This window comes from Microcaecilia unicolor, chromosome 10 (assembly GCF_901765095.1).
Source record: "Microcaecilia unicolor chromosome 10, aMicUni1.1, whole genome shotgun sequence".
Classification (NCBI taxonomy): Eukaryota; Metazoa; Chordata; class Amphibia; order Gymnophiona; family Siphonopidae; genus Microcaecilia; species Microcaecilia unicolor.
In genome coordinates this window covers 32,889,928-32,905,837 of record NC_044040.1, presented here as the reverse complement: position 1 = coordinate 32,905,837, position 15,910 = coordinate 32,889,928, and the positions used below count along the sequence as shown (strand labels likewise).

The following is a 15,910-nucleotide window of genomic DNA, read 5'->3' as shown; positions in this document are numbered from 1 at the left end:
GCTCAGATCAGTGAGATCTTCTAAGTCACCGAAACGGCCACATTTGCTAGTAGGTATCTATTAAAGAAAGCTTTATTCAATGAAGAAATAATAAATCAATGGTTTTTTAGTGTGTTCATACTAATTGTACCTGAACATAGTTCACCTTGAACTACTGTTGAAAAGGCACGACATAAATCCAACAATTCCTACTTGGAAATTTCCATAAAACCGACAACTATATATCTACTTTTCAAAAGATACTAAGATGACATTCATAACTGTATCCTTTCCTTTAACTGCATTCAGAAGAGTTTCAGAACCAATATTTTTAGACTACATGTTTGGGGCACCTTACTTTCAATTTCCTTAAAGTAAGAAACTAACATAGTAACATTCATAAACATATCCTTTCCTGTAACTGCATTCAGGAGAGTGTCAGACAGGGGCGTAGCCAGACCTCGGCGGGAGGGGGGCCAGAGCCCGAGGTGGGGGGGGGCACTGTTTAGCTGCCTCCCCCTGCCACTTTGGACCACACCCGCTGCTGCAACCGCAACCCCCCCCCCGCATCAGGTACCTTGTTGCTGGTGGGGGTCTCCAATCCCCACCAGCCGAAGAGTCTTCTTCAGCGCCAGTTGACTCTGGCGCCTTCATGGTGTGATCATCTGTTTCTGACGCCTTACGTCCTGCACCGTGCATGTAGCCCCTTGAAGGGCCTAAGGCGTCAGAAACAGATGATCACACCATGAAGGCGCCAGAGTCAACTGGCGCTGAAGAAGACTCTTCGGCTGGTGGGGATTGGGGACCCCCGCCAGCAACAAGGTACCTGATGCGGTGGTGGTGCGGGGGTCGGTGGAGGGGGGGGGGGTCAAATGTAGAGGGGGCCAGGGCATAATCTATGGGGGCCCATGCCCCCACGTAGCTACGCCCCTGGTTTCACAACCACTATTTTTAGACTACATGTTTGGGGCACCTTACTTTTAATTTCCTTAAAATAAGAAACTAACATAGTAACATAGTAAATGACGGCAGATAAAGACTTGCACAGTCCATCCAGTCTGCCCAACAAGATAAACACATTTACATGGTACGTGATACTTTATATGTATACCCAAGTTTGATTTGTCCTTGCCTTTCTCGGGGCACAGACTGTAGAAGTCTGCCCAGAACTCTTCTTGTACTAAGTTCTGAAGCTAACGTCGAAGCCCCTTAAAATTTACACTCCAGCCCATCCCTATCTATTCAGTCACGATCAGGGCATAGACCATAGAAGTCTGGCCAGCTCCCGTTTTGTTTCCCAATTACAGGTGTCGCCACCCAACCTCCGCTAAGATTCCACGGAACCATTCCTTCTAAACAGGATTCCTTTGTGTTTATCCCACGCACGTTTGAATTCCAATACCATATTAAACTCCACCACCTTCAGCGGGAGGGCATTCCACATATCCACCACCCTCTCCGTGAAAAAATACTTCCTAACATTAGTCCTGAGTCTGCCCCCCTTCAACCTCAATTCATGTCCTCTAGTTCTACCGCCTTCCCGTCTCCGAAAAAGGTTCATTTGTGGGTTAATACCTTTCAAATATTTGAACGTCTGTATCATGTCACCCCTGTTTCTCCTTTCCTCCAAGGTATACATGTTCAGGTCAGCAAGTCTCTTCTTGTACGGTTTGCAATGCACTACTATTGTATGGAAAGGTGCCATCTATGATCCTAATCCCACCTAAAAATTACTGGTATAGTGTATTTTAGATTAATGACACTGTAAATTAATCTGGGGACTATTCTTTCCACTGGCATGTAAAGCTAATTAGTAGAACAGCATTTCTCTTTGAAAAAGTCTAGTATCTATGATTTTCCATTCCTCAATACTTAGGACACTTCAAATTTGTTATAAAAGTCTGCTCAATATAATTTGTCAGTTCCATAGATAGTACGTTTTAGCTCAAAAACACAAACAGGCTTATTTTTGAAAGAGAAGGGCGCCCATCTTTCGACACAAATCGGGAGATGGGTGTCCTTCTCCCAGGGTCGCCCAAATCGGCAAAATCAAAAGCCGATTTTGGGCATCCTCAACTGCTTTCCATTGTGGGGACGACCAAAGTTCAAGGGGGCGTGTTGGAAGCGTAGCGAAGGCGGGACTCGGGCGTGCCTAACACATGGGCGTCCTCAACCGATAATGAAAAAAAGAAGGGTGTCCCTGACGAGCACTTCGGTGACTTTACTTGGTCCATTTTTTTGTTACAACCAAGTCTCAAAAAAGTGCCCAAACTGACCAGATGACCACCGGAGGTCACCAACCCCCTCCCACCCTAAAAAACCCCCATTTTAAATATTTTTTGCCAGCCTCTAAGCCAGCCTCAAATGTCATACCCAGCTCCATGACAGCAGTATGCAGGTCCCTGGAGCAGTTTTAGTGGGTGCAGTGGACTTCAGGCAGGTGGACCCAGGCCCATCCCCCCTACCTGTTACACTTGTGGTGGTAAATGTGAGTCCTTCAAAACCCACCAGAAACCCACTGTACCCACATGTAGTTGCTCCCCTTCATCCCTTAGGGCTATGGTAGTGGGGTAAAGTTGTGGGGAGTGGGTTTTGGGGGGCTCAGCACACAAGGTAAGGGAGCTATGCACCTGGGAGCAATTTATGAAGTCCATTGCAGTGCCCCCTAGGGTGCCCAGTTGGTGTCCTGGCATGTGATGGGGACCAGTGCAGTACGAATGCTGGCTCCTCCCACGACCAAATGCCTTGGATTTGGTCGTTTCTGCGATGGGTGTCCTCGGTTTCCATTATTGCCGAAAATCGGGGACGACCATCTCTAAGGACGACCTAAATTTTGCGATTTGGGTGTCCCCGACTGTATTATAGAAACAAAAGATGGACGCACATCTTGTTTCGATAATACGGGTTTCCCCGCCCCTTTGCCAGGTCGTCCTGCAAGGACGTCCTCAGGAAAACTTGGGTGCCCCTTTCGATTATGTCCCTCAAATTGACTTTAATGAGTCTTAAAATGTCTCATGTATATCTGAATTGGAATAATTATTGAATAGAAAAAGTAACGAGAAAACAAATTCATAAGTACAATGGATAAAGACACATCTCCATCTTTAAAAATGAGCAGAAAATTAAAAAAAAAAAAATACTGCAATGACAGAGAAAATACAGAATACACATTAATTAAGTACTTTGCAAGAAAAACTCCCATCTTGGCTAATTAAAAGCATTTTCTTCTCAACAAAGTGTCCCAGCCCTTCCATCCCTCCTGTATGCCTCCTTCATCCATATCTGCCAACAATTTACAGCGCTCTTCACGTCTAGCCAAGATGTCCTTTGAGTTAACTTCTCAAGGGACCAATCACAGAAAAACACTGGATACTGCACAGAGCACTTTGCTCTTCTTATATTTCCCAAACCTTACTATACAATGCCCCAAATGTACCATTAAAAGACACAGAACAGTGAAAACAACTGACAACACAGTAACGAAGACACTGTGGAAGCCGGAAACCACCATGAAAATACACATTTTCTTTTCCGCTCTAAGACTTACTACCCATGCATTTAGATGGTGTTTAAGAGGAAAGTTTGAGAAGTTATGAATCTAATTGACTAAATATCTTTATGGTCCACTAAATTCTAAATATCCAGTGATAATCAACTATAGGGCCTCGATACTAAGCTGTGCTGTTTTGCACTTGGCATGTGTATACGACGCTAAGGTGTGTTAAGGGTAAAACCTCCCTGTAAACTGTTTTAAGGCATTCCCAGGATTTTAGTGAAGGCTGCCATGCCGTTATCAAGAAGTAACAGTCATTACTGTGCATTACCTGTATGGACAATTATGCAAAACGCAGATAGCTACACCTTACATTGTGATGACTTCCGCATTACCTTCATGACACAGTCCCTGCCACCAGTAGGAATTTCTGCAATAGCAGCTAGAATTATTAACATGTGCTACCGTGTTATTTCATGCCTATGCAGGTAATTTTATCATTTATGTAATGCAGGAGTTTTCAACCCAGTCTTTGGAACACACCCAGCCAGTCAGATTTTCAGGATACCCACAGTGAACATGCACGAGTTAAATTTGCATACAATGGAGGCAGTGTATGCAAATTTATGTCATGTATATTCATTGTGGATATCCTGAAAACCTGACTGGCTGGGTGTGTCCTGAGGACTGGATTGAGAACTCAAATGTGATGGGAGATAGTTATTAATGACACGGATTAATGGTGTTGGTGTTCACTAACAAAGGCGCAACACATAGATGTAAGAATTTAAACCTGCAGTTAGTATGCATTAAAATTCTAATTTGGACTAGTAAATAAGTCCCTATGAGTGGCTGGTAAGAAATCCATCATAGTACGTTCATTAACTTTTACAACTTTTAAAATTTGCACTCTGGTGCATAAAATCATCTACGCTGAAGCCCCAGCTTATATGGACACCCTTATCAACTTGCCACCAAGGAACTCTCACAGATCAGCTCGTTTATACATAAATCTCCATTACCCAATATATTGTGGCCTCAAGTATAAAACCACCTACGCACCCACCTTCCCCTATATTAGCGCTCATTTGTGGAATGGTCTACCTAAATTTGTAAAAATTACTTCTGATCATCCGACCTTCAAAAAAACATCTCAAGACCTTTTTATTTGGAAAAGCTTACGCTAAAGACCCGCCTAGCCAGTGGCGTAGCGGGGCGACTGCCACCCGGGGCGGATCGCCGCTGCACCCCCCCCCCGGGTGCAGACCAACACGACACCCCCCCACATCGGCGTCGACACCCCCCCCCCCCGGCATAGCACCACCCCGACACGGTTCCCACCTGCCTACGAGCTCCATCCATCTGCAGCGCTGCTGTAAAGAAGAAATCGCTTCATCGGCCCTTCCCTCACTCACTGTGTCCCGCCCTCTGACGTAACTTCCTATTTCCTCAAGGGCGGGAGACAGTGAGTGAGGGAAGGGCCGACAAAGCGATTTCTTCTTTACAGCAGCGCTGCAGATGGATGGAGCTCGTAGGCAGGTGGGGACCGTGTCGGGGGGGAGGCGCTGCGCTGGGGGGTGGTGGACGGATGCACCCCCCCCCCCACCCGTTGACACCCGGGGCCGAAAACAGTATAATTCTCCAACTAAAGAAGAGTTACTGCAAACTCATACGACCGGCTAAAATGTCCCTTGTTTTGCACCGAAATGCAAATAAAAACTCTTGCAAAACAGCAAAAATGTCACTATTCACAGAAATCCCCACACTTATTTCACACTTCTGGAAACTCATTTTACAACTGATCTCTGGTGGATTTTCAAAAGCAAAGTATGCAAATATTTCTGTTTTGAAAATGGCCTCAGGGAATCTACGTGGTTACATTTACAACAAAGTGAAAACGTTTCCTAGGTACATTTATGTACAATAAATGCATATTTTGAGAAGTATACATATAAATGCAAACCCCTCCCTCATCCTGTTCCTGGGAATGCCACTGCTCAGTCTGGGTAATTTTATGCATAAACAGGCTGTATATCCGCACTTTACATTCAATTTCTACAAATAAAGCCTTATTTCCTCACAGAAATGGCTTTCAAACTTGTCAACCCTATGGATAACTTATAAACCATAGGCAGAGAATGATTAGAAGATCTGTGCTGGCATTGAGTGCCTAATCAAATAGATGTAAATTAAAACCATTAAGCAATATTTTAAATATATAATGAAAATCTAAGAATGCACTGGGTGAGTTTATTCTTTTGTTTACATAAATAAACTTGAGAAGCATTTCCTACTATTAAATCATCGGTACTATAACCACTTTCATTATTTTACCGACATCCGTGCCTGTATCAAAACATTACCACTCTGTCCCTTAAGTATCTTTATTTCTGGGCATGCTGCCAAATAGTCCAATGGTGATAACCTCTATAGGGAAAGACCTCTTCCAGCTGGTGCCCGTGACTGTGAAATGTGTTATACACTTTTTGACTATGATAATGGCTCACTATGCCAAGAGACCACAACTATTGCAGGAATGATCATCTGGGTCTCAAGGTACCATGCTTAAAAAGGGGAGGGAGGTGCTGGGTGAAGAAGAGATTCTACTTAGAAAGTTACCTCTAGTGTATTGGAAGGATGAGAAGGGATGCAGAATTAGGATACGCGATGACTGCCAATGGCTGAGCGCGCCTTCTTTAGAACCTGCTGTGACTGTTATAAGCAAACATGCAAATGTGGCATTGGGTACAGAAGACTAAGAAGAAGTCAGAGTGAAACTTGTTATTGATGCTAACAGGGAATCTGGGACCACTCCCACCTCCAAGGTAACCAAATACAACAGACATAGTAATCCCCTCCCCAACAGCATTTGGCTCAGAGAATAAAACTCGGCACCATGAATTGGAATAAACTGGCCACAGTTTTGTCTATTGGAAAGTATTGGTGGAGGAGTAGCCTAGTGGTTAGTGCAGTGGACCTTGATCCTGGGGAACTGAGTTCGATTCCCACTGCAGCTCCTTCTGACTCTGGGAAAGTCACTTAACCCTCCATTGCCCCTGGTACAAAAAAAAACCCGCTTTGGATGTAGTTGCAAAAAACCTCAGAAAGGCGGTATATCAAGTCCCATTTCCCTCCCCTAATAATACAAAGCTAACTGAGCATAAATTCCTAAATTATACAGTAACTGGATTAATAAACATGAACAAGCACTCTGCCATCAACAGCTAGGAAGGCTGCTTAGCACAAAAATAATTGAAAACAGCTCTTAAGTGCCCCGACTTGCTCAGCTGGGACTTGTTGGGTTGCCATGGACCTTCATGCCACAATTCTGGGTCAAAATCCACTGAACAAGGGCCTAATGATCTCATCTGGGTGACCTCTGACTTTAAAGGCATCCTTTATAATTAAACAATTTAGCTCAGGTTACTCCCCTCCCTTTGCTGTGACAAACTGTTGGAATATGACCCCCGCTAAAGTCCAAATGGTATAATGATCCAATAAAAGGGTGAGAAGGGAGGGTAAGCTGTCTCTGAAGCGCATCAAGAAACCCGTGATTCAGAGGTGCTCCAATAAGCAAGTTCTTGCACTCTGCTCTTGACAGGATTTTTAGCCAACCAAGATTTGCCAAATTTCTCACTGCACACAATTTAAAAACATCCAGTGGGAAACCTTTTAATACCACTCAGGCTTACATTGCTCTGCCTCCAGGTAAGTTCCCCTATCACTCAAACTTTTTCACTTTCCCAGTCCTCCACCATAACCCCACTACTAGCTAAGTCCTCGCTCAAGGTACCTCTCCAGAAATGGCTGGCTAGGCCCAGCTTCTGGGTCAGCTCTAGCAATGTAGGGCAAGGGGTGCCTTATCCCCCCCCTCCCCCAGTTAATAGGGATGCTCGGGACAAGCCCTCTCACTGGGTTCAACAGACCACAAAAAAAAGGCAAAGATGTCCACCTGCCTCGATCCCACTCTCCCTCCTCCAATGTCCAGAAGCTGGAAATTAAAATGTTCATTACTACTTCAGGAGCTTTCTAGTTTCATTCTAGCCTTTGGTAGAAAAACAGAACCCATATCCACCGTCATCGCCCTCCCCCCTTTTAACTTGGTAACAACAAATCACTGCGATTTGGTAAAACAACCAAAAGAATAAATATAACAAGAATAGCCATTTTCTAATCTTCCCTGTAGTAGGCTTATTTTGAGAATACACTTGAAGCAGTACTTTCTTGTCATCTTACTAGGCATTAAGATCTGTGTCCAGTGGTAAAAAATAAGAACTAAATAGCAACAAATCCAGCAATATTAGATATAATAGATATAAACATTTTTGAATCCCATCCTGCTTCACCAGATGCAATATCTTATACTGTAAACAGTTTGTGATGGCATCTTCTAACCTTTTATGCTTTATGCCAGTCTTCTCCTTTGCAAGGGTGTAGATTTTATTTATTTCACCCAACTTATGCCATTTCACAACATCCATGTAACAGGGTGCTAAAACGTCACTTTGCAACCTGTAGATGGACACGAAAAGCCAGAACATGCACCAACCAGCTCCCCTGTGGACCTGTAGGTTGGTGGCACTTGCAGATAACAACAATAATCATAACAAAGAACGTGCCAGCCACAAACACTAGAAAAGCACAACCACACATTTCCACACGGCTCCTTACTGAAAAACAGGGGCAACTAAAACGACCAAAGGTAAAAATAAAAATCACGAGGCAAGCCAAATACAACATGAAAAGCCATCAGGTGGGTCATGCAGAGCTGGCATGCAACCTGAAGCACAGTCAGGGATACACACGTGGAATCATATAAGGAAGACATCCAGGACGGTGCAGAAAAGCTAGGTATCTGCGGAAGATTAAGAGTCAGACTTGGAACTTTTGGAAGAGGTACATTAGGAAGACTGTTGGTGATGCTCCTGTGAAAAAAACAAAACGAAAAATTCAGGAACATAATGAATTAAAAAAAAAAAAACCCAAACCAAAAAGAGATAATAAAAGTTAGGGGGGGGGGGGGGTCAGCATTAAAAATGATATAAGTGTGCTGGAGAGGTCCCTGCTTGGTTAAATCATGCCGTCTGACCATAGAACAGATACTCAGTGGCAATTGACCAGAGAGTACCACTAGAATATCTGTCTGACCACTAAGGCAGTTTTCAGCAAGTGTCGGGGTGGACCTGTAAGTTGTTCATGTGCTGTCAATATTCAGTGCCGAACCCAGATAACTATCCCGAATAAGGAGGACCAAAGAAACAACTATCCTAACTTGCCTGGTTATCCAGGTACCAGCGCTGTGTATCAGCTGTCACTCAGATAACTTGTTCTGCACTGCTGTAACATGTTTTGTCCTTTTATTAGGTTTAAATTTGCCATTTCCAAGTTCACCTCATTGATTGTATTTATGTTTTTATTTGGTCATTTATGCTGTTAACAAGATTGTAAATTTTATGTTAAACTGTACTTGAGATTCACCCAAGGCTGTGTACTGCTTCATAAAGGTAGTTAATAATATCCCAATAAATAAAATAAACTTCTGACAGCCAGGCAAGACCCATATATTTAGTATCAGTACCAATATTAGGCTCAGTATTGACTATTTGGGTTAAATTCAGTCTGCGGGCACTCAGTGCCTTATGCATTGCTGACCGCTGCCAGTTAAATATCAGGCCTTGCTGGAGTGACCAACAGCATTGTCCCATTAACTCACATCATAGCGGTCAAATGTTGGCAAAATGTCAGCTGGCTTTGCGGCTAAGAAGCAGTCCTTATTTATTTTAAACAGAATTAGAGCCTGTAATAATGCCTGCAAATTTAATTTATCTCATGCACAATCATTGTGGGCATCCTGGAAACCAGATCTATTTCTGGCTCCTGAAGACCAGAGCTGTCTGTCCAACCCAGCTGTAGATGCGCCAAGATCTTAACATTTTACCTTATACAAATATTCTCCAATATGCTGCCAAGTGACAAACTAGTTCAGATGTTCTTTATTGTGATCTGCCCTTATTTCTGACTATTTTAGACAGAAAGCATAGCAACCTGCTTCCTAGTGTGTGCCCTTTCAGATTAAGTAGGCTTTTTTTTAATCATTTAAATTTTTTACACGCAGAACATGCAATATGAAATACATTGTACAACTTGATCATTAAAGCAAAAATAATTACTGTATTAAGATTACAATACTTTCAATAAAAGGAAAGAGCAAGTTATACAATTGATTAGACCACAAATCTACCAGAGGGGGGAAGTGACTTAGATAATAGGAGATCTCAAACAGAAAAGGAAAAAAGCATTTATGGCCTGGCCTATCTACCCTTATATCTTTAATAATCAAATGATATCAATTACTCTACAGGTTTAATAGCTCATTTTTTCATCTCTAGGAATGCTTTAAGATGTTCCGGTTCAAAAAAAGTATATTTTACACCCAAATATTTAACCAGACATTTACATGGGTAAGCCAACAAATATATTGCCTCCAGGGCTCGGGTCTCTTCTCTATACAATAAAAATTTCTTTCTCCTGTCTTGAGTTGTTTTACAGACATCTGGGTATATCCACACTCTTTGACCACAAAAAATTTTCAAAGCTTTTTTAAAGTATAACTTCAGCACAGCGTTCAAATCTTGCTCAAAGATAAATGATATTAAAAGAGTTCTACATTGTTCAATATCAGATATAGATGTCTCCAAGATTAATGAAATGTCCAACTGTGCCGGAGAGTACATGGATTTTTTCTTACCACTATCTCCTGGTTCAGCTGACAGAGGACTAGGTAAATAATATACTCTATTTGTTAAGTAGGCTTTTATCAAAGATTCTACATGTACATAGTGTTAGAATTAGTGCCTTGACTTTTTTTTTTTTGCTAGTTGAACATAGTCTTGGTGAATATAAATTAGTAACCTTACAATGCTACTAGACCCTGTGTTCAATTTACTCAGAGATTTCACGCTGAAAGTAAGGAGAGTGGTTGGTAGGTTAGATTGCTTGAATATTTAGAAAAAAAAATGTCACCAAACAAGTGTAGGTAATGAGTTTGTACTGGACAACCCAGATATATACACAGTTTGACACAAATATCTTAAGCCATCACCCATGACTTCAATACTGACAGTAAAACTGCAGAAGTTAGACTTTCAACACAAATGTAGCAAAACCATTTCGTTAAACCTTTTCTGTGTTCCACCCGAGGGAATCATAATCTGGTGAGTAGTTTACTTACTTGACCGGCTGCCATGTCTCTTGTTCAAGCCCTCTGTGAATGGACTGGGCAATTGAGGACTCCATAAGGTCAATATAGCGGATAACCAGGGGAACAAAAGTATCCTGCAGGTGTTTATGAAACTTTCCATTGCACATAAGAGCTTCAAAACAAAGAAAAGCATATATAGCCTCTTCTGTATTTCAGACAAAGTAATACCAACGCAAAAGAACTTAAAGCAATACAGTAGGTTCTAGCCAATAAAAATATTTTCTATAGGGATGGACTATCCCATGTCGTTGCATGTCGCTAAATGAAAACGAGCAGAAAAAGCAGGACAGTTTGTATTTTTTCATTTGGTAACAAACGCAAAAGGGGAAGCTCGTTCAAAGTCAAACTCAACAATGTAATGGGAAACAAGCGTATTACTTGGTAGAAATTAACAACACTCAAAAAATGTGAAAAGACGGGGGAAAAGACCTCAGGCAAAGGTGAGACTGGTCACAATACTTGTGTGTAATCATCGGTCAACCCCCCCCCCCCCAACCAACCTGATTGTGTAAAACTTTTAAATCTTTTTTGGTTTTTTCTTATTGCATCATGTAAAAATCAAGAAAAGAAAAAAAAAGAAAGGGAATGTAATCAACAAATGCTCCCCACTGCAAGATTGTAAAGAGTACAGCTTGACTTAACTGGCTGAGCTTGTCCTGCATGTGGTAATCTCAACAGGGCACCCAACGGGCCCGTTTCACCATAGGGCTTCTTCGGGGGATGTAGGATACCAATCTTCTCAAAGCAGATTCTGACTCAGTAATGGTGCTCAGCGGTACTGCGGATTGCTGAGCACCATTGCTGAGTCAGGATACCAATCTTCTCAAAGCAGATTCTGACTCAGCAATGGTGAGAACCGCTGAGCACCATTGCTGAGTCAGAATCTGCTTTGAGAAGATTGGTATCCTACATCCCCTGAAGAAGCCCTATGGTGAAACTGGTCCATTGGGATGCCCTGTTGAGATTACCACATGCAGCCAAGCTCAGCCAGTTAAGTCAAGCTGTACTCTTTATAATTTTGCAGTGGGGCGCATTGGTTGATTGCATTCCCTTTCTTTTTCTTGATTTTTACATGATGCAATAAGAAAAAACAAAAAAAGATTTAAAAGTTTTATACAAACAATCAGGTTGGTTGGGGGCTTTTTGACTGATGATTACACATAAGTATTGTGACCAGTCTGCTTCAGCTGCTCTAACTTTAGAGCCCAGCGTCACCTTTGTCCGAGGTCTTTCCCCCCGTCTTTTCACGTTTTTTGAGTGTTATTAATTTATACCAAGTAATACGCTAGTTTCCCAATACACTGTTGTATTTTTTCATTTCCCAATAATAGTGCACACTATTTGCATAGAGGGCACACTCTTTCCCAATAGTGCATCCATGCAATTCATCGTGCATGCACATACTTTCAGGAAAGAGTACACACCCTTAAGAATATTGCTCCTATGATGACAGAATAGCCAAGAAAAACCTGAATAAAATGAAAATTCCAGTACATGACATGGGAAATGACACAAAACGAAACATTTCTGGCTGCCCACCCCCATTTCTCCATAGGCACAAAATTAGGATAATATTTTGAATAAGGCTAAATGTCTATATGAAGTAGATATTCTTCTTTATCTACATATTTATTATATTAACAATTTTACCGTGGAAAATACATGAAAACATTAATACCAGAAGGAAAGGGTCTGAAAGATCAATGTTACCACTACTTGTTCTACTGCTTCTAATCTATATACATGCATAAATCAAATGCTGTCAAGTAACTGTAAAAATACTGCCAAAATTACACTTAGGGATCTGTAAGATGCATGATGACATGGAGGCTTCTGGGATGTTTGACCATGGTCATAAAGCGTGAAGTGGTCTCTTCCATAATAACTGACAGTGCTGCCATAAAGTCCGTATTTTCATTTTTCTATAAAAAAAGATTGGTTGGAAAACTAAGGGCTTCTATTACAAAGCTGTGCTAGTGATTCCTGGGTGGTAAATGAGAGGAAGCCTATTCAATTCCTATAGGCTTCCTCATTTGCCATGCCGGAATGGCTAGCACGGCTTTGTAAAAGAAGACCTGAATAAGACGTTCCAACCACTATGAACTCACTTTCCTAACTAACCAATAAAATGAACTTGGGGGCCCTTTCAATAAGCTGCGTAAGCGTCTATGCAAGCCCAACGTGCACCAAAATAGAGTTACCACCCGGTTACTGTGCGGCTTTTGCGGTAATTTCATTTCTGGTGTGTGTCCGATATGCGCAGCTGAAAAATAATACCAAGTGACATTTGACGTGCGTAGGTTACCCGCGTGAGACTTTACAGCTAGATCAATGGCTGGCAGTAAGGTCGCAGAACCCAAAATGGACCCATGGCAATTTTGATTTTGCTGCACATCCATTTTCGGCAAAAAAAAAAAAAAAAAAAGGCCTTTTTTACAGGTGCGTTGAAAAATGGATCGGCACACGCCATTTTTCAGTGCAGGTTAGTAAAAGGATCCCTTGGTCTGTTAAAAGGAAAAACAACCCATAGCTGGTTTCATCAATCAGATTGTCTATCTTGATGTCCATTTATTTTGCATTAATTAGATTCATATACTCGATGTATATTCATATTATTTACAATCGATATATATACATAGATATAGAGAGATAGACAGATTATATATATATATATATATATATATATATATAAGATGGGCTAGAAAAAAAGATAAAGGCCTAAATAAAAATTCCATCGTTGGAATTCTACATCTGATGCCATCTGAAGCTCTATGCCTACTGCTCAACAAAGAAAGCATGTTTTCCTGATATTCCTTGGGAAGAAGCCCTTTTGTTTGAATTTCTTACTGTCCTTATCTGCATTCCTGATGAACAGATGCCACCAGACACTGAAGAGAGAGAACTTCTCTAAAGTAGTAATATGGGCTAGATTACTTAGTACTACAAGGTGAATTTGATACATCACTACTAATTGCAGAATTTATATAGTGGAGGAGTGGCCTAGTGGTTAGGGTGGTGGACTTTGGTCCTGGGGATCTGAGGAACTGAGTTTGATTCCCGGCACAGGCAGCTCCTTGTGACTCTGGGCAAGTCACTTAACCCTCCATTGCCCCATGTAAGCCGCATTGAGCCTGCCATGAGTGGGAAAGCGCAGGGTACAAATGTAACAAAAATAAAATAGATACTATTGGAGATTCTACATGGAATGTTGCTACTATTGGAGATTCTACATGGAACGTTGCTATTCCACTAGCAACATTCCATGTAAAAGGCTGCGCAGGCTTCTGTTTCTGTGAGTCTGACATCCTGCACGTACGTGCAGGACGTCAGACTCACAGAAGCAGAAGCCTGCGCGGCCACATTGGTGATCTGCAAGGGCCGACTTCTACATGGAATGCTGCTAGTGGAATAGCAACATTCCATGTAGAATCTCAAATAGTAGCAACAGTGGAGGAGTGGCCTAGTGGTTAGGGTGGTGGACTTTGGTCCTGGGGAACTGAGGAACTGAGTTCGATTCCCGGCACAGGCAGATCCTTGTGACTCTGGGCAAGTCACTTAACCCTCCATTGCCCGCCGCATAGAGCCTGCCATGAGTGGGAAAGCGCGGGGTACAAATGTAACAAAAATAAATAAAAATATCATTTAAAGTATTATGTGCATAACCTGTTCCATTCTGTACAAACAGAACAGAACCCATTATTAACCTTTTCAACAAAAGATTCAGGAGCATAGTTATCAATGTGGGCAACCGTTTAGACATTATTTTATTACTAACTTCTGCGAACAATAACTGGGACTAACAGTGAAATAATATATTTTAACAGTAGCCCACATTGATAACTTCCTCCTTATTGCCTGATCTGAAACTGGGATAACCTGAGATTTCATTTCTCAGAGAGGGTAGATTAGGTAATCCCCATATAACACAGCCTATAACGGCAAGTAAAAGGCAAATGGCTCCCCAGTCGGGCACAGTTATTCCCATTTACATTATTAAGGCTATATCTCAGTTGCCAGCTGCAGGCTTTTAACCACTTGTAGGACATAATAGCTTCTTCACCAATCAGATTTTCAGCCTCATTTTTTTTTTTAAATGGAAAAATCATTTTTATTAACAGCAGAAAAATGTACAGCCAAATAAATGAAAACGTAACTATGCCAAATAGCTAAAGTGAACAAATGTTCAGCAACAGATAACTATATTATGTTTTATTATATTACTAGTAAAAGAGGCCCATTTCTGAGCAAATGAAACGGGCGCTAGCAAGGTTTTCGTCGCCAACACCCCCCCCTCCCTCCCTGGCCAACCCCGTCGTTGTTCTGCCATTGCTCCGCCCCCAACTTCATGACGTTTGACACGAGGGCGGGGCCTGGAGCGATTTCCCCCCCCCCCCCGCCTCCCTCCCTGCCAACTTCTTCATTGTTCTGCCATAGCTCCGCCCTCGAGGGCAGGGCCCAGAGCGATTTTGGTGGCTTCACCACCACGAACCTTCTTGAAGGAAGTCAGGGCTTGGCTTCACTGACGTCAGTGTCCTCAGAACGTCGAGGGTGAGTTTTATTATAGTAGATATTGTGGAGGAGTGGCCTAATGGTTAGTGAAGTGGGTTGTAGACCTGGGGAACCGGGTTCAATGCCCTCTGTAGCTCTGTTTGACCCCGGGCAAGTCACTTAACACCTCCACTGCCCCAGGTACAACAGTAGTACAAAGTACTACTTAGATTGTGAACCCATTAGGGACAGATCCAGTACCTGTAAAACGAAACTGTAAACTGCTTAGGTCTAAGCAGTATATAATTCAACACCCGGGCCATCCTGCCATGTTTTGCCATAATCTAATCTATGCAGCTATCATAACCAGCATGGCGATTGCACCAACATCCAGCCACCTATTTCTCTGTAGCCTTGCTGGATTAGTATATGGCCATCACCTACCTGCCGGTTATCAACCTGGCTGTTTTCTGGGTACAGTGCTAGTTCTCACTTGATTGCCATCCCCAGTGGTTTCTATTGTCTGTAGCTTGTGTTTCTTGTATCCATGCCTGTTCTCCCCATCTTGCCTCTGCTAGAGGGATGAAGCATGTGTTGTTTGAAATACTGCAAATTCGTCAACTTTGTCATATCATTAGGGGGAATGAATCAGGAACTGGCCCAGGCCCTACATCATCACTGTAGACACA

At 42.2% G+C, this 15,910-nt stretch overlaps 1 protein-coding gene across 5 annotated transcripts in view; it reads right to left on the bottom strand.

Moving 5' to 3' along the window:
* CADPS2 (calcium dependent secretion activator 2) overlaps nt 1–15,910 on the bottom strand; it is a 596,794-nt gene that overhangs the window by 100,537 nt on the left and 480,347 nt on the right. For 3 of the 5 annotated variants that reach the window (XM_030215889.1, XM_030215890.1, XM_030215891.1), the window contains exon 19: nt 10,704–10,845. In XM_030215889.1, the coding sequence (XP_030071749.1) occupies nt 10,704–10,845 (142 nt within the window). Of the gene's footprint in view, nt 1–8,277; nt 8,398–10,703; nt 10,846–15,910 lie in introns of all 5 variants that reach the window. The other 2 variants (XM_030215887.1, XM_030215888.1) reach the window with 1 other exon arrangement.